This window comes from Drosophila albomicans, chromosome 3, assembly GCF_009650485.2.
Source record: "Drosophila albomicans strain 15112-1751.03 chromosome 3, ASM965048v2, whole genome shotgun sequence".
NCBI classification, from domain to species: Eukaryota; Metazoa; Arthropoda; class Insecta; order Diptera; family Drosophilidae; genus Drosophila; species Drosophila albomicans.
In genome coordinates this window covers 52,060,703-52,087,271 of record NC_047629.2, presented here as the reverse complement: position 1 = coordinate 52,087,271, position 26,569 = coordinate 52,060,703, and the positions used below count along the sequence as shown (strand labels likewise).

The window sequence follows — 26,569 nt, the reverse complement described above, 5'->3', positions numbered from 1 at the left end:
GCTATTCTTACTGCAGGGTATTTAGGTGCTTATTAAAGACTTGTAATTATTTACCTCTTTGAATTTTACATATGACAATTTAGAACTGAAAAAAGTTGAACCTTGAAAAAGAACAACTTGAAACTTTAAATTCGAACTCAACTACCCTTGCTGTAAGCTATTATTATTGGAGGGTATTTCGATGCTTATTAAAGACTTTTAATTGACCTCTTTGAATTTTACATTTTCAAATTTAGGACTTAAAAGAGTTGTGCCTTTAAGGAGAAACAACTTCAAACTCGCATCTCAAAAAATTCTTTGAATATTCACAATTAACTAAAGGAAAGTGGAATGTAACTACCCTTTCCGTAAGCTATTCGTACAGCAGGGTATTGAGGTGTTCATTAAAGACTTGTAATTAATTCAAATTTATTGCTTGAAAAAATTGAAGCTTTAAGGAGAACAATTTTAAAGTTGAAACTTAAAAAATGCTTTAATTATACACAATTAACTGGAGGAAAGTCGAATGCAACTACCAGAGGTATTCTTACTGCTTATTAAAGATTTGTAATTAACCTCTTTAATTTATAACAAGAGAACAACTTCAACTTCTTTCTAAAGAGAACAATTTCAACTTTGAAACTCAAAAAATGACATTACATTATCAACTAATTATAGTAAAGTCGAATGCAACTACCCGATCTATTCTTACTGCAGGGTATTGAGGTGTTTATTAAAGATTTGTAATTAAACTCTTTGATTTATACATTTTCAAGTTCATTAGTTAAACAAGTTGAAGTTGAAAGATAAACTTTTAAACTCAACAAAAAATACTTTTTATTCTTTACAACTAATTAAAGCAAAGTCGAATGCATCAATCCCATTCGTAAGCTATTCTTACTGCAGGGTATTGAGGTGCTTATTAAACATTTTTGTAATTAGCCAGATTGCACATAGAATTGGCAATGAATGCGAGATTTCCATTCAAATCGCTTGACATCCATTTGTCATGTGTTGTCATCGACAATGCGAATGTGCTTCCTAATGCTCAATCCATTCGCTAATAAACTGTCTAGATAGATCTCTCTCACTATTTATTTAACTAATCTGTGGAACTACTTACTTAAGTCTCGGTAATTTTCCACAAAAAATTCAATTGATTCGATCGTCGATCGTTTGGCAAAAAATGCGTTTGACTTTCGCGTTTTGTTCATATGCATTTTTATTATTATTAATTCGTTTTGGTGTTTTTATTATTTGTTGTTGTTGTTGCTGCCAGCGTTTCGCGTAATGTCAAGTAATTGTTATTGATTTTTGTTGTTGTTTTTATCGCCACACATTTCCGCAGTTGTTGTTGTTATATTTGCCCGGCAGGCAGTCAGTGACACAATTTAAAAACCAGTTTGGGTTTGAGTTTCAGTTTGGATTTCAAATTCGATTTCAATTTCGATTTCAATTTCAGTTTCGCTTTCGCGTGCCAATGGCCAATAGACAACTAGGAGCGTTTTTGGGGGGATGCAAGGCCTGCGGGGGAGAGGCAAATACAAGTAATCAAGCTCATTCATTCATACAAATGTGTTACATTTAAGCTAGCAAGCGAACATATTACGTATACGCCGCTTGGCAGCATCAACAACGAGGGCGGCTTTAAGGCCAAAGCGTAATGAAAAAGGCTTATGCCAAAGCAGAAAAAAACAAAAATAAAACAACAAAAGCGTTGTGTGAATACAAAACGAGAGCAAAACAAAAAAACGCAACACAAAAACTAAACACAAAACGCACTTTTAATTGTGCGTCTAAATAGAGAACAGCAAACAGCGAGTAGTGAATGAGAGAGAGAGGGAGAGAGCGAGGGAAAGAGAGATAGAGAGAGAGGGAGAGAGAGAGAGGGAGACAGAGAGAGGGACAGAGAGAGAGAGAGAGAGAACAGTTAACGGGGCACACAGGAAGCTCGTTAGACATTCAAAGTGGGCGGACAACTGGACAGACAAGCGGGCAGCCAAAACAGACAGAGACGGGTAGAAAGAGAGAGAGAAAGAGACACTCATACACAGAGACACAGACACACAGTCAACAGTCGAGTGTCGACAGTCAACAAAACAGGAAATCAATATTCGTGGTCAAGGTTGCAACTGCAACTGCAACTAATACAAATACAAACTACTATAAAAAACAAAAACAAAAACAATAACAAAGTGTTTGGCATTGGCATTGGCCTGTAAGTGCTCGTAATCAAATCGTTGACACCTGAGTTGAAACTCGTCCCCCTCTAATCCCCCCTTCTACTCGTTGACTATTAACTTAATTGACTAGGTGGAGAGAAGGCAGCAGCTGTCGCAAAGTGAAAGGAAGCGCGCCCCAAAAAGTAGACTATGATTTAGGCGCGCAACATTTCAATTACTTGTTAGTTTGCCCCGCGGGTGCTTTCTCTGCCTCTTCCTCTCTTTCTTCCCCTCTCTCCCTCTCTCTTTATCATTCTCTGCTTGTGTGTGTCTGTGTGAATGTGCCAACGATGAGTACTCAGTCCACCTGTTATCACTCGTAATTGTCGGCGACAGCCTAAGCACGCACATGCGCCTCCTAATGAGGCACATTGGTTATAAAGCCATTCACAATTCAATTACAACATTACGCCAGCATATATGAAAGAAGGAAATAATATTATGAGTACGAGTAGCATTATATTTGAACTAAATTCTTAATTTAACTACGAAAAACTTTACTAACAAAAATAGGTTAATATAAAATACACGCAAATTATTTGTTTTTAATTCAATTATAACCAACGAATAAAAATATACCACTAATTTCTCTAAAAATATAATATTTTATATAATGTGTACTACTAATTTCTCTACAAATATAATATTTTATTATTTATCTTATAATTTGTATCTTTGTTTGTAAATTTATTTTCGGTACTTGGAGCATGTTTACTACTACATTAAACTTTATGCTTCAACTACACAAACAAAAATACAAAATTTATAGAATTTATTGAAAATTCATTCTTCTACAAGAAACCCAAATAAAATCTTAATTGCTCTAAAAATATAAAGGGAGCTGAGTTATTTCATTATGTCATTAAACTCTTTTACTTTAATTTCACAAAAAGTAAACTAACAAACAAAATTTAATAAAAAATGGAAGAAATATAGTGTAAATTTATTCTTTCTCAACAAACCAATTAAAATAATTACAACTTAATTGCTTTACAAGCCTCATGTAAAATTCATTTAAATGTTTTACTTGCAATTAAATTTTACTAAATCATGCATAGCATATTGTATAAAATTGTTTTAAAGAGCGAAACAATTTTAAATAACTCAAATAGTCTTTTTTAATTTAAAACCAAAAATTCATTCTTGCATTTGTCGAATTTAAACGTGTGAAAATGCATTACAAAAATGCAATTATATAAAATTTATAATTTAATTATTTTAATATATATTTTTTCAATTTATTTTTTATTTCTTACACATAAAAAATATAAAAATATTATTTTAAAAATTGAATTGCATAAAATTGTTTTTGGAGATTCAAATATTTGTTATTTGTTTAAAAATTCATATTATATTATATTATTTTAATTTTTTTTTTTGAGTTATTTTTTTAGTATTTCAGTATTTTATTATTTTAATTTTTTTTTTTTGAGTTATTATTTTAGTATTTCAGTATTTTATTATTTTATATTTTTGATTATTTCAATTTTTAATTTTTTTGTTTTATTATTTTAGTATTTTATTATGTTATCTTTATTTTAATTTAATGATTTTATTATTTTATAATTACATTTTATTACTTTCTTATTTAATGCCAAAACTTAAATTTCTTTCATATGTGTTTTTAAAATATGTAACTCTATAAAATTGTTACTGAAGATTACAATTTAAATTTCTGTTCTCGTGCTAAAAAGGCATTTCACAATATTTTCCAATTCTTAAAATAAATGTATTAATAGCAACTCCCTTGCCCAACACAACATTACAAATTATCTTTAGCTTCATTTATTGGCATCATCTGAAATTCCTGCTAAATTCGAAGAATGCAAATTTCTAAGAAAAATGTCTATTCAAATAATTTCCTTACTTGCCTGCTTCGATTATTAAATGGGGGAGTATTATTTAGTTAGAAGCGTAGCGTGCATTGAAGGTTTGCTAATTTGTGTGGCAACATTTTTAAAGTGAGCTTTTTTGACAAAAAAAAGCTTTGCATAGACACATGCTTCCCTCCTCTTACTCCCGCACTCAACACTCAACGACTCAGGCCAATGTGTTGACCTTGACCGTGTGCAAGGCTCGCTTTCGCTCTCACTCTCACCCGCTCTCTCTCTCTCTCTGTCGCTCTCTCACTCTCACCCGCTCTTTCAGTCTTCCCCATTCTCCTCTCTTTCGCTGAGCTTCTATTCTTTTGTGTGTGAATATGCAGCAGTGCGTAAAGTGCAGTTGCTGCCGAAAAGAGCTTTTTGTTGAGTAAGAGAGAGAGAGAGAGAGAGAGAGAGAGAGAGAGAGAGAGAGAGAGAGAGAGAGAGAGAGAGAGAGAGAGAGGTGAAGAGAGCTTTTGTCGGTTCGCACGTAAAAAGTGCAGTTGATTTACGTCAGCAGTTGTAAAAGCCTCGGTCAACGTTTAGCTCGCCGTGGCCGTGGCCGCACAGCTGAACAGCTGTTGGCGCTGCAGCAGCGACGCCGGCAGCGCAGTCGCCAGCTGTGCTACTAGTCAAAGCAGAAGAAGAACAGTTATACGCGCCTTCATCGTGCGCCTGCGCATCCCTTAAACGAAGCAGCAGCAGTAAAAGCAGCTGAAACATTGTCAGCCACATTTGCTGGGAAGCCTTCCCAGACGCCACAACAAATTTTGGCTTGAGAGCGCGCACGTTTTTTTCCGTGTTTCACGCGCTTTTGCATTTGCCTTGGTGTGTGTGCATGTTGGTGCGTGTTCGTGCGTGTGTGTGCGTGTCTTTTAGCGTGCGCTTGTTGAGTGAGTTGCTGCCAGTTGCTGCTGCTGCTCTTGTGCAATACTCCGTGAACTGTTAAGCAGCTCGTGGGTCAAAGTGCAACAGGCAGCAACAAAAGCAACTGTTACGAAAGTCCCCCAACAACAACAACAATAACTACAAACTACAATAACTTAAACAATAACTGTTACTAAACTAATAAATACAATAACAACGACAGCTGCAGCTGCAAAAAACAAAAAGTGAAAGTTGTGTCAAGAACGAAAACTTGAGCTGAAAAAAAAATATAATACTCGATGCGTTCAAGGTAAAAACTCACAGCACTCACAGTGTTTGATCCATAAAACTTGCAATACTTTTACTTTTCACATTTCACATTTCGAAATTTACGCGCAAACACCTGCAAAAGTTTTCAAGAGCGCACAACCTTGAAAAAAATATATTATAAAAAAAATAACATACATATGCATTGGCCCACGCACACACAGATACACACACACACACATAGACACGCAGAAATTTTTTATAATATTATAGGCACAACAAGTGAGCAGCTTGGCCACTTGCCCAGGTTATACACGTATACACACACACACACACGCATACATTCGCACACTTGCGTTTAAATGTTGCATACTTTTTCGGGCACAAACTCTCAGAATGTAATGTGATAAAATGGCGCACATGGGAGACGAAACGGGGCGCGGCCATGGGCCAGCCTCTTTGCGGCTCATCTTTATGCGGTTTTCTGTGTTCTCTGTGTGTGTGAATTAGGCTTGGAATGCGAATATTCATACACACACACACAGGCAGACAGAGGGAGAAGCCAAGTGAAAAGCAATCTCAATTTCAGTATCATTTGCTCATATCGCATGCTTTGCATGCCACCTACTTACACAGCCCTTTACACAGCCCTTTACACATCCCTTTACACACCCAATCACACACACCACACATATGTATTGAGGCGGCAGATAATACATTGACCTTGAAGTATGCAACACTTTTGTGACTCTTGAGGGGCAGAAGCTGAGGCAGCGCAGCGTCAGCACAATTACGATATGTTTTAACGCCTTTAAGAGCACAATGAACGTTTTAACCTTTTGCACGTGGCAGCTCTCGCTCTGCCCCTCCAAGCCACTTCCCTTGCCCATTTGCCTGTACCTTTCTTTCATTGTGTCTCACGCCCTTGCTGTCCTTCAGCTTGGTCGAGCATTTCCGCTGCGGAATTCCCATTAAATTAACACACACAACGGCACACACACAACTCCTCACAGCACTGTGACAGCGACAGACAACTAAAGGAACGACAGGCAGACAGACAGACGGACAGACGGACAGACAGACGGACGGACGGACAGACGGTGAAGCACTGAATACACAGGCTCGACTCGAGCATCGTTAATTTGTGCAAACAAATACTCAAAATGCGTTCGCCGACAAAGGACCTCCAAAAAGCAGCCCCCAAAAGAATCGTCGTCGCAAATTATGCGCAACGTTCGAATGTTCGGGCATATTTCATCCGTTTTCTTTGCTTCTCTCCCATCTCTCCCCTTCCCTGCCCATCGAAAAGTGAAGCATAAAAAAGTGTATCTGGCTCAAAGTCAAAAGTGAAATGTAAAGTTGAACGATATTGGTTCATGTGCTGGAAATTTTTTTCACTGCCCTTTGACACAACAAAACTGAAATGGGTATATAGAAGTGCTTAAGCAAATTATTGGTTAGATTGCGAGACTGTAAAGTTTTTAATGCGTTTCTCTTTTATGACAGTCGCAAATTTCGTATTCATGTTGCTGCCGAGGGAAATAAAAATTGACAACATTATAAGAGAGGAGAAGTAAGAAGTTTCGGGCATATGGAAAACTTGTTGTTTTTATTATTTTTTAATTATTTATTATATTGTTTACTACATTTTTTTAATTTTGTATTGAACTATAACAATCCTTGCTGTAAGCAAAAGGATTATTCGTATTATTCGAAAATTAATTGACATAATTTTATGAAAGTTAAAATTTTGGAGCTTATATTACTGAGGGAAAATAAACTTGAGAATATTTTGTACTTAAGCTTGGTGTTATTATTATTTAATAATCATTCTTAATGTTTATAGAAAAACTGTAAAGAAAATATAACAATCTTTATAATTGTTCTAAAATTAAAAACAAAGACATTATGAGTAAGAGTTTGGGCATATGAAAAGTTGATCTTTTTATTATTTTATAATTATTGTTAATACTAATAACATTGTCATTTCTTAATACTTCATTAATAAATGCTTTACGGAAACTTAAAAACAAAGGAAACTCTTTGCTTTGTCCGAAACTACTTTTATAATTATACTGAAATTAATTTACATATTTTTAATGACAGTCCAAACTCTGAATTTCATGTTTTTGAGGGGAAATAATATTTAAAATATTTTTTGCAGAGGTTTTGGTATCTTTATTATTTTTTAATTGTTGTTAATATTTATAAACCTATAATTTTTTATTACTACATGTTTAAATGTTGTAAAGTGAATATTACAATCTTTATAATTGTTCTCTAATTAATTTACATATTTTTTATGACAGTTCAAAATTCATGTTGCTGTAGGGAAATGAAATGAAAAACATAATGAGCAAAAATTTGAGCGTATGGAAACTTGGGTTTATTTCCTTTTAATTATACTTAATATGCCAAAATGTTAATTTTATAAACTTTTTTACAACATAATACAAATTTAGTGCTCGAAATTAATTCATAATTACTCCTTAAAATGTATTTGCATTTCATTATGTTAAGTATTCAGAATCACTTTATAATTATTTTAGAACAATTTTTTATAGTATTCAGAATTACTCTTTATTTAATAAAAAATCATATTTGATGTTTCGAAGTAGTCATAATTATATCTAAAATAAATCATTAAATTTCCTATAGTTTTTATAGGGTATATCACTGCAACATCATTGCCATTTCTTAATGGCAGCATCTTATTCGTCAGAACAAACAGTTTTAGGCGGAAAATTCGTGCACAAGTTTTGTGGATGGAGATGATAATGGGGGAAAAGCTCTGAGAAATGTGCGACAAAACGGAGCGGTAACGACCAGTTGGGTAGGAGAAGGGAATGGGAAGGGAAGGGGAGGGTGGAGGGTTGGAAGCTGGGGAACATGGACACGAACATTCCGTGGAATTTGCCACAAAACTTAAGACGGTGGCGTTTTTAATACGAACTAAGAGAGAGAGAGAGCGAGAGGTGATGAAAACTTAACTGAACTGAACTGAGCTGCGCTTGTCTTGCAAACTTATTGGTTCCAGCTGCTTATATAAACTTGTGGCAACAACAATAACAACTACTAACAATAACAACAGTCAGTGCAAACACTCAAATCTGTTCAAGTTGTTTGCCACAATTTGATTCAATTTCGCAGACATGCAACATGGCAACAAAAAGTTGCTTAGGCCACGACCACATAACTTGCTTATGACTTATAAGTCACGTGCCACGTTCACTGTTCACTGTTCACTCTCTTGCTCTACCTCCCCCTCTCCTTCCTCCACAACTCTGATTTATCTTTACTTGTCCCCGCGATTCTCTTCTCCCCAGCATTCAATGTTGTCAGACCGCATCAGAAACATTCAACAACCAACTGCCACATACATGACTAACTTTTTAAGCAGCCAAGTAGCTAAATGCGGGTGTGAGTGCGAGTGAGTGTATGAGTGTGTGTTCGAGTGCTTACACAATTCTGTACACACCTGAGAGAGTAGGGAACAGCAAGAATATTAAATTCAATTTGTGAGTTCAATAACATTTCTGGGAATCAACAAAGATTTGCGCAAGCGTTGCGCATTCACGCTAAACTTCAAGATGGCAAAACTATTTTTAGCTAAATAGCTAAATTAGATTTTGAGCGAAGTGAACATGCGAGCTGGTTTGGTCGATATTTCAAATAATAATTGGAGGACTAATATGAGTTACTTCAATTACATTTTCAACAAGACATTGCGGGGGCATACAAAGATGAAACGAAAAGAATTTAATTAGTTGTAATCAATTTTATGTTTAAATGAAGTTATTACATTGCATTACATGAAGCAAACGATGTGTTAACAAATTTAGTAGTGATATTACGTATACGACATGGGTCTAAATTGAAATGTGTCGACTTAAAATGCTTCATTAAAATACATTTCACTTACATATCATGTATTAATTAAAATGAAAGTAAATAATTATATAAAGTACACATCTTGTTAACAATTCTTTATACATATATATAATCTAGCAGTCATATTACGTATACGACTTGAGTCAATGTTATATTGAAAAGTATTCGCATCATATTAGATGAGAAAAGAATAAATTGAAAGCAATAATTATATGAAACGTACAAGTTGTTATTAATTCCTTCAAGATATAAAGAATATACAGCACTGATATTACGTATACGACTTGAGGCAATGCGAAATGCTTCACAACAGATTTGTACAAAAATATTATTTTTGAGTGAGATTTCCGTATTTAAAAACAATATGAATTAATCGCAAAAATAATATCAAGTATACGACTTGTTAACAATACTTTTAAGTGCCAGCAGCCATATTAAGTATACGACTTGAGTCACTAAGAAATGTGTAATTTGTAAGAAAATTTTAATTAAATTCAATAAAACTATTAAAATGAAAGTAATCAACAGATGAAGCCAATGATTTTTTATCAATTCTTACAAATAATACAGCACTAATATTACGTATACGACTTGAACTAGTGCGAAATGTTCTTTCACAGGAATTTCAATTTGAAAGATGAAATAATTGAGATGAGAGCAATAGTTAAATGAAATATACAACTTTCTAAATAGAAAAATATTAAGCACTGATATTACGTATACGACTTGAACCAGGGCGAAATATTCAATTAAAAAAAATAATGTTAGATGTAATGAATCAAGTGAAAGCAATAATTATATTAATATCACGACCTTAAAAATCCATTATATGTGTTACGTATACGACATGAGTGACAACAAATTTAAAAAAATTTAAGCATTATTTAAAAAACAACTTTTAAACACAGCAGTTGGGATATATTATATTAAAAAAAAATATTTAAAAACATCCAAAATGAAGGAAATAATTGTATGAATCATGTGACTTGTTATCAATACTGAAATCAGCAGTGATATTACGTATACGACTTGCGTTGCTGCTTTCGCTGCCTGGCGTTCAATTTGTCTACGCCAAACATTTTGGCATTATTTTTAAAAGACTTTTCAAATATTTGCGACTCTTAGATAATCTGTGAAAACATGTTTATGAAATTTGAACAAATACTTTTGCGCCAAGAAGCGGCAAAGAAAAAAAAAAAAACATTGTTTGATAAACTGTCACAGTTTGTTTTTGAGCTTAACGCGTAAATCGCATAAATATCATTTTGTGAGGAAAATGCTTTGTTTTGCTCACTTCCCACTTAAGTGATTTGCGTCGTCGTCGTCGGTTGCATTTTTGGCGCTGTTTGTGTCGCCCGCTGGCAATGTCTATAAGATCATCGGCATTTTCATATTAATTTAGCAAAACGCAAAGCAAACAGCAACAAACGAAAATTGACAGCTCAGACAGTTGTGGGCGTTGAGGTGCAGGTGAGAGAGCAGGTGTGTCCGGGGGGGTGGGGGAAGGGAGGTAGGATTGAAGGCACACCATCGATTATTGTGATAAGCAACGTTGACATCGCCTGCATTGCGCTCGGCGCGTTGTCTGTGCTATCAGCGATGTTACTCGTCTGAGTTGAGTAGTAGTTGCTTTTGTGGGTGGTTTTTATACCTGCTACCAAAAAGGTGGAAGGGTATAACAACTTTGTGCCTACAGGAAATGTATGTGACAAGCAAAATGTGGCATTTCCGACCACATAAGTTATATAACATAGATATGTATTTTCTAAGGCGAATTTAGCAGTCACCGTCTTTTTGTATAGGTGTCTGCCTCAATCTGACAATCTGGTATATTTTCCTCGCTATGGTATATTTTGAATACAGTACTATACCAATATACCAAACACAGTTGTATTTTTGTGGAATATTTTGGTATATTATTATTATATTTGCTATGAATCAAGCGCTATGTCGATACACCAAGTGAACCTTTCGGTATATTTCAGTATTTTTGCTATATTAATTTAGTATATTTTTTATATATATGAATACCGCACTGTTTAGCTTATATATGAATGATACATTTTTCTACACTATGGTATATTTTGATCGATACACTAAATATTGTCTTCGGTATATTTTAGTATTTTTGCGTTATATTAATTTATAGGAATAATACCGCAAAGGTCATTTCTATTTTGACTGACAATCTGGTATATTTTGAATAAATGTTAATATACCAAATATAGCCCTTAATATATTTTAGTATATTTATGGTATATTTATTTTGTACATTATAAGCAGTACTATATGAATATACAAAATATAGACTTCGGTATATTTTAGTATTATTTGGTATATTTATTTAGTATATTTTTTGAATAATACCATACCGTTGAGATTTTATTCTTTGAGATATTTTGTACCTTATGGTATATTTTAATCGATATACCAAATATAGTCTTTGGTACATTTTAGTATTTTTGCAGTATATTAATTTAGTATATTTTTACTCTGTGGTATATTTACATGCAGTGTGTTATTAATATACCAACTATAGCTTTCGGCATATTTCGGTATTTTTGGTATATTCATTTAGTATTATTTTGGAATATGTAAGCATATTTGTGGTATATTATTTTGGTGTTTTCTAAGAATGGTACCAAACTGCTTTGCTTATATTCACAATGGATAGCAGGTATCTTATAGTCGAGCACACTCGACTGTAGCTTTCCTACTTGTTGTGGGTGGTTGGTTGGGTGGTGCACCTGCAAGTGCTTAGCTGGTAATGATGGCCTTGGCTAATGGCTGTATGACAAAATACTTTTAGTGGGCACGGTAGTCGGACTGCTATCTGCTAATCAGAAAATGGCAACAACATCAACATCATTATAATTTTCATATGCCACACACACACACACATACACTCATTGAGGCACAGAACGAGTCGATTTCCCGCTTTTCCCTCTTTTGCTCGCTTATCGATTAATTAACGTAACATACCGCGTTACGCTTTGACTTATCACAAACACACACGCGGAAAGAGAGCACGGCAAAGAGAAAGAGAGAGAGAGAGGAAGAGGAAGAGAGAGAGCGACTCGTCTGACAGATGGATAGAGACAGGACAGTTTAACGTTGGCCCGCGGACACATTTGATATTCCCACGTGCAGGCTCTCAGCGTTATTAAATTGCTATTTATAAACTCGGAACCAAACTCTGTTTACATACACACACATACACATCTATCTATCTATTTATCTAGCGTTTTTTTCAATGTTTTCTATTGTGTTTTCCTTTTTTTTGCTCGCTTATCTATTCGCTTTTTATCAAGCAACGCAATTGTCAAGGATATCGTATATAGTATAAAGCTCCGCGATATCATAAAGTTATTAAAGAAATTTAGCATAAAATGACAAACAAAGTATGCGAGTGGGATGAGAAGGAGGCGTGGCAGACTGGTATTATTATTATTGTCCTCTACACAATAGAGAGGAGATGGAGGGAGGAAGGAAGTGAGGGAGACACGGAAGCAGGAGCTGGTATAAAGTTAATTTCAGTCTCATTTTCATTTTCATTTATGTGTGTGCTTAGTATAAGATGGATTTCATGTTCAAGGTGGGAAAACCTTGAGCAAACAGTTATAAGGTGGCATTAAAGCCAAACAAACAAAACACACAGTTCGCTAATGTGCCACATTATTATAATACATGTCAGCTTAATGCGTTGACGAATGAATTTCCTTGTGTACTTTCTTGAAGAGAGCTTTAAGTATGCGGAAAAAGTGCTTAAGTCGAGGCGATTAAATATGTGAAGTTCTTCTTTTTTTGATGCTGTTTTTTTAAACGTTGTTTAACAAGGCTTCTCTCATACAAAATTTATATTTGTGGAGCTATGAAAACTTCATTAAGTTCATCAGAATTTTGCTTGAAAGCAACTCTTAAGTCGAGCACATTATAAGGGTGCGTGTTTACATCATAAAGATGACTAGATGAATGTTTTTATTTGTATTCTAAAAGAAAAATATGAAATTTTTCATATGAAGAACTTTTGTTTTTGTTGTCTTATATAAAGGCTTAAAATTTGTTTATAAAATTAATGCGACATTGAGAAATTGACACGACATATTCTTAATGTAATATACTAAATGTAAACTATTTTCCATCTACTAAATTCACTTCATTCTTGAGTATTTTTTAAACCGTCAATAGACCTCTGTTAATATGAAAAGTTTTAGCTACATAAATTAATGTTCATTTGATGCGGTACTCTTAATATTATAATATAGAAGAAATTTGCTTATCTACAATTTCATTAAAAGTTTAAATCAAGTAAAGCATCCTCCAAAATTCCAAAAAACAAATTTAGAAATAACTTGCTTACACACAATTTAGTTTTTCGATTAGAAAAGTAGGAATGAACTTTGAGTATAATAAATATTTTTCCAAAATTTCATAGATTAATCTTTTCTTCATTATATCTTTTATTTATTCTGCTCCCGTACTTTATTTTCTCCTACGAGTAAACTCAATTAAATTGTCTGATCAACTTGTTGATGTAAAACAAATTTTCTCATCTACAATTCGATTGAGAAAAAATAGGAATTAAATTTAAGTGTAATAAATCATATTTAAAAAAACTTCATAGATTAATATCTTCTTCATTATATCATTTATTTATTCTGCTCCCGCCTTTTATTTCTCTTTGTCTAATCAACTTGTTAATGTATGAAGAAATTTGCTTATCTGCAAGTCGGCTGAGAAAAATAGGAATACAAATTAAATATAATAAATTATCTTCTAAATCTATTCTTCATTATATCTTTTATTTATTTTGCTCCCGCACTTTATTTTCTTTTAAACTCAATTAAATTGTCTGATCAAGTTGTTGATGTAAACCAAATTTGCTCATCTACAATTCGATTAAGAAAAATTGAAATACAAAGTAAATATAATAAATCATCTTCCAAAATTTCATAGATTAGTCTGCTCCCTCACTTTTCCTCTTTTTAACGCAATTAAATTGTCTAATCAACTTGTTGATGCCTTTAGCCTTCGCACTGATTACAAAATGTTGAAACAGTTTGAATGCTGATTGATTTAAATATTGGTAAATGTAATAAATATTTCAAAGCTCGTTTATCACAAAATACTTTGTTAGATGGAGAGAAAGAAAAACAAGCTGAGACAAAACAGTTGAAATGGCACAATCAATGCCTTCGTCACTATGAAAATCAATTGATTTCGATTAAAAACAATTAACAGTAACGCCATTAAAAGTACTTACAAAAAAAATAAGATGATGATTCCATTCTATTGTATGATATATGGTCTCAGATGGTGCGTAGCAAAATGATCAACAGGGGGAAAGACAACGACGATGATGATTATGATGATGATGATGTCTGCAAAGTGGGAAGTCATAGCTGCCTTCCCCGTCCCCTTCCCCTTCTCCTCTCTCTGCTCAATATTTACAGAATTATATTTACACATGACAAGACGGCGACGTCACGCGCCAACAACAAAGAGACAACAACAAAGTGACAACAACCATGAGCAGCGTGATGCTGCCAAGTCATGTGACTGACGTTTTTCTTTTGCTCGTTTTTTATAGATTTTTAATTGAAAAGTATTTTGTTGTTTTGACTCAGATAACGTGACCAGCGCGCAAAGCAATTGAGTGTAACCAATGCAACTGACATATTTTTTACCCTCTTCTTCTCTCTCTCTCTCTCTTTTGCAGTCTGGCAATGAAGATCCCGATGAAGTGCTTTTGGACTCGGAAATGGATAAAGTCTTTGCCGGCTCAAATCCGCGCAAAGACAAATTCGATGTGAACACGTTCCAGGATAACAGCCAGCTGCCCATTGGATCACGCAAAAAGAGCAGTGGTAAAGTATTGAAGTATAAAACTAATCTAGAATTATGTTAATCTCTCTCTATCTTCTCTATTCTTTTAGTACGCACAAATGACCTCAACATTGAGGAGGACTCGGAATACGAGAGCCAAACGGAGCCATTGAATAATGCACAAAACTATGATGATATACCAGAAGATTTCCCATTAGTCTCGGAGCGTGCTGGACACGGCGATCACTCGGATAATTCCGCTGATGAAAAGCACGTGCAATTCGGTGATGCCAAAAAGAAAATTGTCATCACACCGCCCAGTCTGAGCTATGATGAACAGCCCACGGATCAATCGCACGAACGTAAACGCAGAAAAAGGTGAGTTCAAGAAATATTACTACATTGAAAAACAAAAAAATCTGATGATGATGATGATATTATATCAAATTTGAAGAAAGTAGACAAACTTGTTATCAAATTTGAAGAAAGTAGATAAACTTGTAAATCAACATCAAAATCCTACAAAAATTCTAGATTGTCTTTTTCTTGAAACTCAATGTATTATTATTTTAAGAATTTATTTTTATTTAAAGAATTCTTTAAATTCTGGATACATTCTTATTTCAATTATTACCAAAATATTTATCCCGGAAAGAAAACTCTCAAATCACGATCAAACGCTCCTAAATTAAAGTGTTTAAAATAAAAAAAAGGTTTCTTTTCTGTAGTAAACTATTTATTATTTACTGGTAGTAAAATTGAACAAAGAGCATTGTTCTGAAAACAAGATTTCTGATATTTAAGCCAATGCTTAAAGAGCGAAAGCTTGCTTGAAGACTGTTTTCAATCCTGAAATTATTTTTCAATTTTTTTATTTAAAAAATATTTCAATGTGAAATTCTTGTTTCAAGAATTCTTTTTAAGTTCCAATAGTTTTCAATCTTAATATCATGTTTCTTATTTTCAGTAGAGAAATCTCTTGATTGAAGATCTATAACTTTTTTTCAATTTAGAAGAATTATTGTTCTATTTTCTTATTTCCAGAATCAAGATTTCTTGTATCAAGAACTCTCGATTGAAGATCAAAAAGATGTTTTCAGTATTTTTGAATCTAAAAGAATTCTTATTTGTTTATCTTGTTCGAGAATTTTTCAAACTGGAATTCTTGTTTTAAAAAATTGGTTTAGGATCGAAATCTTAAGATTTTGATTCTTATTTTTCAAAAATTATTTCTTCGCTCGCTCTGTTTAATCTCTATATCTTTACTCTATTACAATTTTTTACAGCCGCCATCAGTATTATAGACAACGTAAATTCTCACATCAGGACAGCGTGGAACCCAAAAAGACAATCGAGGAGAACGGTGATGCAGGTGCGCGTAGGATCTCTGTGCAGCCTGAGGACACGGCATTGGAGGTAGGCCAGCCGTAACTCTAGCTAAATCCATTCCCATTTCTCCCCCCGTATCAAGAATTTTCCCCCCCTCTTGAACTAACGTTTAATGACAACGGTTTTGTAGTTGATTCAAAAACGAACTAAAACCAGTCAAACACCTTTCTCTCTGTTACCATTGCTTTTGTTCTCTCTTTTGCTGCTATTGATTCCACATGCTCTCGGACTCGTGTCATCCTCGTCCTGTAGACAAATGGCCAAATGCCACAGGCTACACAGGTTGACCAAATAAATCCCTTTTTTTAACTAGCTCCGTCCTTTAATTCATTAGAACCTTTCCCATTAATTATAATTCTATTTTCATGACTTTACTAACACCTTTAAATTTTTTCGACTTTAGGAAGCTGATCTCAATGAGCTGAGATCACATCGTTCGGATGATCCTCGCGCTCTGCGACGCCACAAGATTCATCATTCATCCATCAAGCTGCGCGAATTGCCGCAAATCACAATTTCGCCGTTCACCAACAAGAAGCCCGAAGTCGATCACAGTCCCCATGAGGTGAGGTTGCTTATTCTACATTATTTTCTAAGATATTTAAATGGTTTTCCTCTTCTTAGATCTTTGTGCAACTCGATGAACTCACGGGAGTCGGCGAGGATCGCGAGTGGAAGGAAACAGCTCGTTGGATCAAGTATGAGGAGGATGTCGAGGAAGGCTCCGATCGCTGGGGCAAACCGCATGTTGCCTCTCTCTCATTCCACTCGCTGCTCAATTTGCGTCGCTGCCTGGAAACGGGCGTTGTCCTGTTGGACCTCAACGAGAAGGATCTGCCCGCCGTTGCCTATCGCGTCGTCGAGCAGGTAAATAAAAGATGAATGTGTATACTAAATTATTTAGATTAAATCAAATTAAGTTTACGACTTACAACCTTTTTTTGTTATATTTGCTTTCTTCTTTTATTTTCATCAAATTTTAATTTAAATGTCGTTTTATTTGCATTGAAATTGACAAACTAAGTTTAAAATATAATCATACAATCTTTTTTGTAATGCTTCCTTTTCGCTTTTCATTTGATTAAGAGGCAACTTAAATGTATTTTTATTTGTATTGAAATTGACGAACTAAGTTTAGAACTTAAAATATAATCGATCAAATGTGCGTTTACATAGTTTTTGTTATCTATTTTCTATAAATTTGAATAAATTTCAATCTAAAAATAAACTAAGTTTAGAACTAAAAATATAATCATTAAAATATAAGCTACAACAATTTTTTTTACGTTCGCTAGTTTCTATAAATTAATAAATGTAGTTTTATTTGTATTGAAAATGGCAAACTAATTTTAGAACTTAAAATATAATTGTTCAAATGTACGCTTTCAACCTTTTTTGTTAAATTTACTTATTTCTTTTAATTCTATTAAAAAGCAATTTAAATGCAGTTTTATTTGTATTATAATTGGAATGCAAACTTCGGAAAATATATAAAAATTTTTGTGTATTCCAATTTGTAATATATTATAATTCATATTATATTAATTAACAATTTTAAATTAGAAACTAGTTTAATATAATTTCTTGTTTTATTTGTATTGAAATTGACGAACTAAGCTTAGAACTTAAAATACAATCAACCTTTTTTGTTATATTTATTTATTTCTTTTAATTTTATCAAAATGTAATTTAAATCTTGTATTATTTGTATTGAAATTGATATGCAAATTTAGTAAAAAATATAAATTGTAGTGTATTCCAATTTGTAATGTAATTCATATTATTTTAATAACAATTTTGAATTTGCAACTAGTTTAATGTAATATATTTGTATGCAAATTCCTTATTCAAATTAATAATTATAAATAAGATTAGAATTGAGATTAACAAGAACATTTTATTACTTATTAGGAAAGTTATTGTAATTCATATTATTTTAATAACAATTTTGAATTTGAAACTAGTTTGATGTAATATCTCTTTATGCAAATATCTTATTAAAGTAAATAATTATAAAAAATATTAGAATTCAGATTAACAAGAACATTTTATTATTTAGTATTAAAGTTAATGTAATTTCTCATTATGTAAATTATATATCAACCATTTAATCACTAATTTATTCCCTTTATTCCCTTAGATGGTCGTCGAGGATCTCATCGACATCAATGACAAGCCGTCGGTCATGCGATCGCTGCTGTTGCGCCACCGTCACGTGAACGAGCATCAAGGAGTGTTGCCATTCACAAAGCGCAAGTACAACAGTTACACCAGCCTGCAGGTAAGATTGAGTGTCACAATTGATGGTGATGGATGAATTAACTACTACGATAAGTGCACTCGACGGTGCATTCACTTGTATTCACTAACTGCATTCATTCAACTGCATTATCAACTGCGTGTAAATAAATTGGCTTTTGAGCATACGAGTATTGTTATACATTATTTAACCTAATCCAAAAACAACAACAACAAATTTGTTAATCACGTCGTCATCGTCGTGTCCATCTTATTGCTCTTTCTCTCTCTCTCTCTATTTCTCTTTTTTGTCAATTCTGCATCAATGCAACGCCCATAACTGTGCTACATTTTCGATATTCGACATTCGACATTCATCAACCAACACACTCGTTAATCGTACACCAACAACAACAACCAAAATAAAATAACAACATCAACATCAACTACAACAACAACTACAGCAACTACTACCCAAATCGGTAATGATACGCCTAATTGTATATAGACCAAAAACACATGCCTAGATGCCTAGCTGCAGATACAGATACAGTTACAGATACAATTACAGATACAGATACATTCCATGTGCTAGTCAACAGCTGCAAAACCACACACAATCAAGGCTGCAAACCAGTTTGAATTTCGGGTTTCGATTTGAAATATAATTACTGACCATTTGCAATATGTAATATGTATATAATAAAGTTGAGGTCTTTTGATGTGGTCTTTTAATAATCTATGCTACAAATTATTTGTTCGAGCAATAATCCAAATATGTATACAGAGGAAAACTAGTGGGAGATACAGGAATTTAATTAACTACATTTTATTCGTAAAATAAAATAAGTAATATTAGAAGCACAAACTGAGATCCATGAATTTAAAAGCAAATAACATAATATTATTATTTCTCGAATAACTTCATTGATTTTCAGCTAGTAATAAATTATAGTTATATTTAGCTGTCTGTTAGATAGATAGATATTTGTCATTTTTAAATAATTTCTTTAATACAACTTAATATAATATTTGTATATGAGTAAATTTTTGTGTTATTTTAAGAGAATTTCCATTATATTAATGAATAACAGATCTTTAATTCTTTGCTGCTACTTAAGCTTCAATCGGGACTTCAATTCAAAATAAAATTACAATTTATTTTAATTAGAGAACATTTTTATTAAATTTTCTTAAGATTAATGTATTCACAATGATATAAGAAAATGGAACAGATGGCAAAAAAGAATAGACAATAGAAACAGAATTAATTACAAGATGAAAATCATATAAGTTTTTTAAAGAAGTAAAAAAGCTACAATCAAGTATGCCCGACTATGCAATACTCCTTTTGAATAACCCATTTTAAATAAAAGAAAAATAGTGCGGTATTAATTTAAAAATGAAATTAATATACCACAAAAATACTACAAATATACCAAAGACTGTTTTTTGGTATATTGATACAGTGATTGCTTGCGTTGCCAATTTGGTTTTGGTATATTTTGAATGGATTGGTATATTAATATACCGAATAAAGTCTTTAATATATTTTAGTATATTTTCAAATATATTAATTCTGTATATTTTAACAATACCGCACCAAATGTAGCCTTCGGTACGTTTCAGTATTTTTTGGTATATTTATTTGGTATATTTTATTAATACCGCACAGATTCTCTTCTTTTTTCTGAAAATGGGCTGCCTTCTTGTCCTTATTAATAGTAACGAAATTATTATTATGTTATATTGACAGTGAATACATATAACTACAAAGTAAACCCCTTAGATCATTCTGGTTTGCAGCCTTGCAGCTTGTGACGCTTTCAGTACTGTATTATTACTACACTATATATTTGAGGTTGTCAATTCTCTATTTGTGCAACATGTGTGCTGTGTTGTATTATCTATATTCACACATTGTTCTTCTTCTTTTGTTTCTGCGCTTCTCTTTTTCCGTTCTGTTCTATTCCGTTCAATTCTGTTCTGTTTTGCTCTTCGGTTTCGTCACAATACACATACATATATTCGATATATAAATATATGTCATGTATATATGTTGTTTACACTGAAACACTTTTGTCTCGAAATGATTTGCGCACCTCCACCAAAAGCTACTTTGGATGGGCGCCGAGGCGACACAGCAACTGCAACAACAACAGCAACAGCAGCAACAACAACATCAGCAGCAGCAGCAACATCAGCAGCTACATCAACTACAACGAACGCAGCTGCCGAAGACGAGACGCAGCATCTGCGTCACTTCCAGTGCCCCGCCGGCAGCGATGCTCAATCTGGGTGCCATCGATCATCGGCGACACTCGACGACCTCGTATCTGGGTGTAATTAGTTTATAGCCCTCTTTGACAACCTCCAGAGACCCTCTTAACTTCCCCTTTACCCCTCAGCCCTACATCCACTTCTTTTGACACGAAAGGAAACTGAACAAACTATATCTATGAATATAGATCAGCTTCCTTTCCCGTGTCCTTTATTTTGTTTGCTTTGGCTGTTGAGCCGCGTTTCTTTTTAGCCCACAATTGCCCCGTGTGTTGTGTAGCCACGTTCCGTAGACCCCTCTTAGACAATCCACAAAAAAATTCCACGATTGGCAAGTTCTCAATTGTGATTTGTTGTGTTAACGCTTTAACCCGTAACCGTGCACCACAAAACAGTCTCTCTCTCTTGTTAACCCTTAAGCGCACGCCTGTTTTGTTTTCATGTTTGTTGTTTTTTCGTTTACTTGTTGCATGCCACTGCTGCTTGCCACGCTTAGTCCCAGTTTTTGTTTTTATTTCAAACACGTTATTAAAAATCGTTTTGCAACTCTACAGAACCTCTCGGGCACCACGGATGACAAGAAGATCAAGATTATGCCGGCCAGTGAAATTGGCGGCAGCAAACGCAGCAATGAGCTGAAGATCGACATGAAGGATGATCTCTGCTCATCCTCGCAGGAGGATCTCAAGAAACTGCAAAACGACACCATTCTCCGGCGCATTCCCGCAGGCGCCGAAGCCACCACAGTTTTGGTAAGTTAATGATTGAGAAGCTTATCAAGAAAGTCTCTAATTTATTGCGCAACTTTCAGGTGGGTGCCGTTGAGTTCCTGGAACAGCCCACCATTGCCTTTGTGCGTCTGTCGGAGGGCGTGCTCATGCCCACGTTGACCGAGGTGCCTGTCCCGGTGCGCTTCATGTTCGTGCTGCTTGGACCACGCAACTTTGATCTGGACTATCATGAGGTGGGTCGCTCCATCTCGACGCTGATGGCCAACGAGCATTTCCATGCCATTGCCTACAAGGCCGACGATCGTCGTGATCTGCTCTCGGCCATCAATGAGTTCTTGGATGATTCCATTGTGCTCCCTCCGGGTAATTGGGATCGCCACGATCTGCTGCCCTTCGACGAGCTGAAGGCCAAGAAAGACTGGATTCGCACGCGTAAAATCAAAGCGCTGCAAGTGAAACGCGACAGCGAAATGATCAAGATCGGACGCGATGAGGAGAAATCACTGCTGGAGAAACAGGCCTTGGGTGCTATCACAGGAGGACCCGGAGCACCGGGCGGCGATGGCGACGATGATGGCGGGGATGGCAAAAAGAAGAGACCGAGTCCCATGGACAAGACGCATCGACTGTGGGGCGGACTGAGGAATGACCTCAAGCGACGCATGCCCATGTACGTAAGCGACATACTCGATGGCCTCAACACCGAGACCCTCGCAGCGACCATCTTCATGTACTTTGCCTGCCTCTCCACGGCCATCACGTTCGGTGGTTTGGCTTCGGCGAAGACCGACAGTTGGATTGGCATCTCAGAGACGTTGATTTCCTGCTCTTTGGTCGGCATTGTGTTCCACAGTCTGTCGTGTCAACCACTTGTTATCATCGGCACCACGGGACCTTTGCTGCTCTTTGATGAGGCGCTGATGGTCTTTTGCACAGCGAACCATATTAGTTTCCTCGAGTTACGCGTTTATGTGGGCATCTGGTTGATCATCATTGCGCTTTGTGTCTCTGCGTTTGAGGGCAGCGTCTATGTGCGTTTACTGACGCGTTTCACGCAGGAAATCTTCTCCGCACTGATCACACTCATCTACATTATGGAGACCATGATGAAGCTGGTTTCGATCTACCAAATGAATCCGCTGCTCTCCGATTACAACCTGCCTCCCCCAACACTTGTGGAACATCACAATACAACTGGTTTCAATGAAACTACCGAAGTGAACATGACAACTGTGGCGCCGCCAACGAACAAGTTGCCCATCAATCAACCGAATACCGCCCTCTTCTGTACCATACTCACATTGGCCACCTTTGTGGTCGCCTACTACCTGAAACTGTTTCGCAATTCACACTTTTTGGGCCGCAATGCGCGACGAGCGCTTGGGGACTTTGGTGTGCCCATCTCGATTGCCATCTTTGTGCTGATCGATTATCTGGTGCCATCTGTGTACACCGAGAAACTTGTGGTGCCTGAAGGTTTGACGCCCAGCGCAGCCTCCAAACGTGGCTGGTTTATTGGCTTTAGCGGCAACTTCGAAGCTTGGATTCCTTTTGCTTGTGTTGTGCCCGCTTTGCTCGTCTACATTCTCATCTTCATGGAGTCACAGATCTCTGAGCTGATTGTGGACAAGCCGGAGCGTGGCCTGAAGAAGGGTTCGGGACTGCATTGGGACATTGTTTTATTGTGTCTGCTGAACACGTTCTGCGGCCTCTTTGGCATGCCTTGGCATTGTGCAGCCACCGTGAGATCCGTGACACACGTCTCCTCAGTCACCATAATGTCACGGTAAGTGTTTGAAGTTTATCCCGGAATCTGAACTCCATTTAACATTTGGTTCTTTAATCTTTTCTAGCACACATGCTCCTGGTGAATCGCCTCGCATCATCGACGTGAAGGAGCAGCGTCTGTCCGGCTTCTTTGTCTGCGTCATGATTGGCTTATCGGTGCTAATGTCGCCGCTGTTGCGTCTTATTCCCATGGCTGTGCTCTTTGGTGTCTTTCTCTACATGGGCATCGCTTCGATGAGTGGCGTGCAGCTCTTTGAACGGTAAACAAATCAGCTGAAACACTTTAGCCAAACACTTCGAAAACTAAACTTTACTCTTTATCCCCAACTGCAGCATAAGACTCTACTTCATGCCGGTGAAGCATTATCCACCCACGGAGTATGTGAAGCGTGTGCGTCCCTGGAAGCTGCATCTGTTCACCACCATTCAAGTGATTTGCCTCGCTGTGTTGTGGACTGTGAAGTCGTCCAAGTTCTCGCTGGCCTTCCCCTTCTTCCTCATTCTAATGGTGCCCATCAGACATTGGTTGGGTTCGCTCTACAAGCCGGAGGAGTTGCAGGCGGTAAATAGCATTTTATACCATATTTATACCCGTGAGCTATAGAGTAGAAGGAAATGAATGGAACAGGCAGAAAGAGACATCTTCGATTCTATAAAGTAGATATATTAGAGATCAGGGTCAACAGCAGAGACAATATGGTTATATGGTTCATCAATATCCATCTGTCTGTCTGTCCGTCTGTCCGTATGAACACCTTAAACTCAGAGACTATAAAAGATAGGGCTATAATTCTGTTTCGACAGCTCTAGTTATATTCACACGCAGATAAAGCTTGTTTAAAACTTTAGCCACGCCCACTTCCGCCTCGAAAATTGACCAACATCAAATAAGCTTAATTTGTAAGCTAGAGTTTCTTACTCAATAGGTGTCTTCTTGCTTTTTTTGACAATCTGGTATATTTTGTACCCTATGGTATATTTTGTATGTAGTAGTATGTCCCTATACCAAATATATCCTTTGGTATATTTTAGTATTTCTGAGTTTTATTAATTTAGTATATTATAAACACTACTATATCAATATCCGAAAAACAGCATTCGGCATATTGTTGGTATTTTGCGGTATATTTTTGGTATATTTTGGTATTTCTGAGTTATATTAATTTAGTATATTATAAACACTACTATATCAATATCCCAAATACAGCGTTTGGTATATTGTTGGTATTTTTGCGGTATATTTTTGGTATATTTTAACAAAAATACCGTTTGGCTTTTATTCCAAATAGGTATCAGGTATCTCACAGACGAGTACACTCGATTTGCGCATTCTTACTTATTGTATACTTTACTAATCTGTTTTCTTTATTCCCTTGCAGCTGGATGGCAGCGAGGTGCGCAACGATGAGGATGAGCCAGATTTCTATGAGCAGACGACCATCCCAGCCTAGAGACTTGAATGGAATGGAAAGTGAAATTCGACCTGACCCAGCGCTTGAGTCAGGCTTTAGGCCAAATGCATAAAACCACTAACTAAATTAGTCGTATAGTAAACGTAGTTAATCAAAGTATTAAAGCCCAAAACAAAACAAAAACAAAAACAAAAAGGAGAAACTATCAAAAGTGACGAGAAACAAACAAGTTCTGGTGATCGTAACAAAAAACGAACTACCTGCATTAGTATTTAGTGAAATGGATAGCAAAGAGAAGATACTTACACACCTGAAGCAAAGGAAATACTATTATACTATATATATATATAGATTGTAACGAAGGTTGAGAGCAACCAAAACAAAACAAATTGTACCTAAAGTGAACATACACATGACATGATAGGGCAACAGAGAAAAAGAAAACGAACTTAGCTACAAAAAATACGAAACTAAACCGATCAAGCAACAAGAAATTACCTTCATTTCTGCCTTAAACACAAGATGATGAAAGAATGGGAATATTTATAAAGAAAGTGAAAATGATATAAACGAGTATTTATTTGTTTTCTCTCGTTAATTGATTTTCTTGTATTATTAGCAATAAAAACATAAAACATCATATATGTAACTACATATTATATTATGATAACAATAATACTTAACTATCGGTTTAGTCTCATCGAAAGAGCAATCGACATGATGCAGCAGATCAGCAGATGAGGTGGAGAAACTATTAAACTATATATTCATTAACTATTTAGCTTCAAAACTGGCGTAGTGATAATTAGTGTCAAACACACACAAACTAAACACCTCCCCCAAAAAAACCCTCCTCCCCCATATGAGAAGATTATACAAATATTATACATACACTATATATACATATATATTATTATAAATCTAAAAGAAAGAAGATGTCGAAGTGGAGAAAGTGGAGAAAATTGTTTGCGCACTTCGCGTTTAGCGCACACTTCTAAAGTGAATGCTCCGTTGTGACGTATTGCTGTAAGTTTTGCCTTTATTTTTTGGGAATAACATGAAATTACCTATTTGTATACCTTTATTGTATTGTATAGTCGTATTTCGATCCGATAATACAGAGAAACACACACACACACATGTACTATATCCGTTCGAACGTTCGAAAGCGATCCAACCTATTTTTATGTAACTTGCATATACTTGTACTTGTACTCTTATGCGATACCTTACTCTTAAGTAGTTGTTGTCTAGTTTGTTTTATTCAAATTCAAATAAAATACGAAATTATATCAAACTCGAAAAATTTGTTATTAACTGTGGTGGGATCTACTTGGTTTTAGAGGAAACATGGCAAGTAAGAGAAAAAACATATAATTGCAAATTTAACTTTTTCATAAACTAATATCTATACTATATTTGGTATTATTAACTAAACTAGTTTTCTACTTGGTTTTAATTTAGATTCCATTTTCTGAGAGTTCTAGCGAAGAATGCAGTTGGGGAGTAACATAGAAAAAATGTAATATGCTTTAGTATGTTACATCTTCTTATATCATAATCATATCATATTTTATAAAGTTGTTTATGCATTATTAACTGCCGTGTTTTATAAGATGTCATTTAAAAAAGAATTTCTTTAGAGAAGAGTTGAAGAAGTACATAAAAAAACACAATATTGTATCTTAAAGCTTTTTTAAATTTATGGCTACTATATATAAATTTTAAAATGGTTTTTTGAAGTATTTGAAACTCAATTGAAATACATACTTTTATAAAATATTTCGTTGTATTGTTTTTATAAAATTTGGTGGTTT

General features: G+C 35.0%; 1 protein-coding gene across 5 annotated transcripts in view; it reads left to right on the top strand.

The window, feature by feature from the left end:
• The window catches only part of LOC117567405 (anion exchange protein 3), a 37,951-nt gene extending 12,061 nt beyond the window's left edge, over positions 1 to 25,890 (top strand). The window contains exons 1-14 of one of the 5 annotated variants that reach the window (XM_052005262.1): positions 4,829 to 5,240; positions 14,808 to 14,955; positions 15,025 to 15,292; positions 16,201 to 16,330; positions 16,556 to 16,585; positions 16,707 to 16,868; positions 16,928 to 17,170; positions 18,444 to 18,584; positions 20,656 to 20,883; positions 21,376 to 21,573; positions 21,633 to 23,338; positions 23,406 to 23,600; positions 23,674 to 23,902; positions 24,720 to 25,890. In XM_052005262.1, coding sequence (XP_051861222.1) covers positions 14,850 to 14,955; positions 15,025 to 15,292; positions 16,201 to 16,330; positions 16,556 to 16,585; positions 16,707 to 16,868; positions 16,928 to 17,170; positions 18,444 to 18,584; positions 20,656 to 20,883; positions 21,376 to 21,573; positions 21,633 to 23,338; positions 23,406 to 23,600; positions 23,674 to 23,902; positions 24,720 to 24,791 — 3,708 coding nt within the window. In that variant the 5' untranslated portion in view covers positions 4,829 to 5,240; positions 14,808 to 14,849 and the 3' untranslated portion in view covers positions 24,792 to 25,890. Of the gene's footprint in view, positions 1 to 4,828; positions 5,241 to 14,807; positions 14,956 to 15,024; positions 15,293 to 16,200; positions 16,331 to 16,555; positions 16,586 to 16,706; positions 16,869 to 16,927; positions 17,171 to 18,443; positions 18,585 to 20,655; positions 20,884 to 21,375; positions 21,574 to 21,632; positions 23,339 to 23,405; positions 23,601 to 23,673; positions 23,903 to 24,719 lie in introns of those variants that run through there. The other 4 variants (XM_034247366.2, XM_052005261.1, XM_034247371.2 and 1 more) reach the window with 4 other exon arrangements.
• The last annotated feature ends 679 nt before the right edge of the window (positions 25,891 to 26,569 follow it).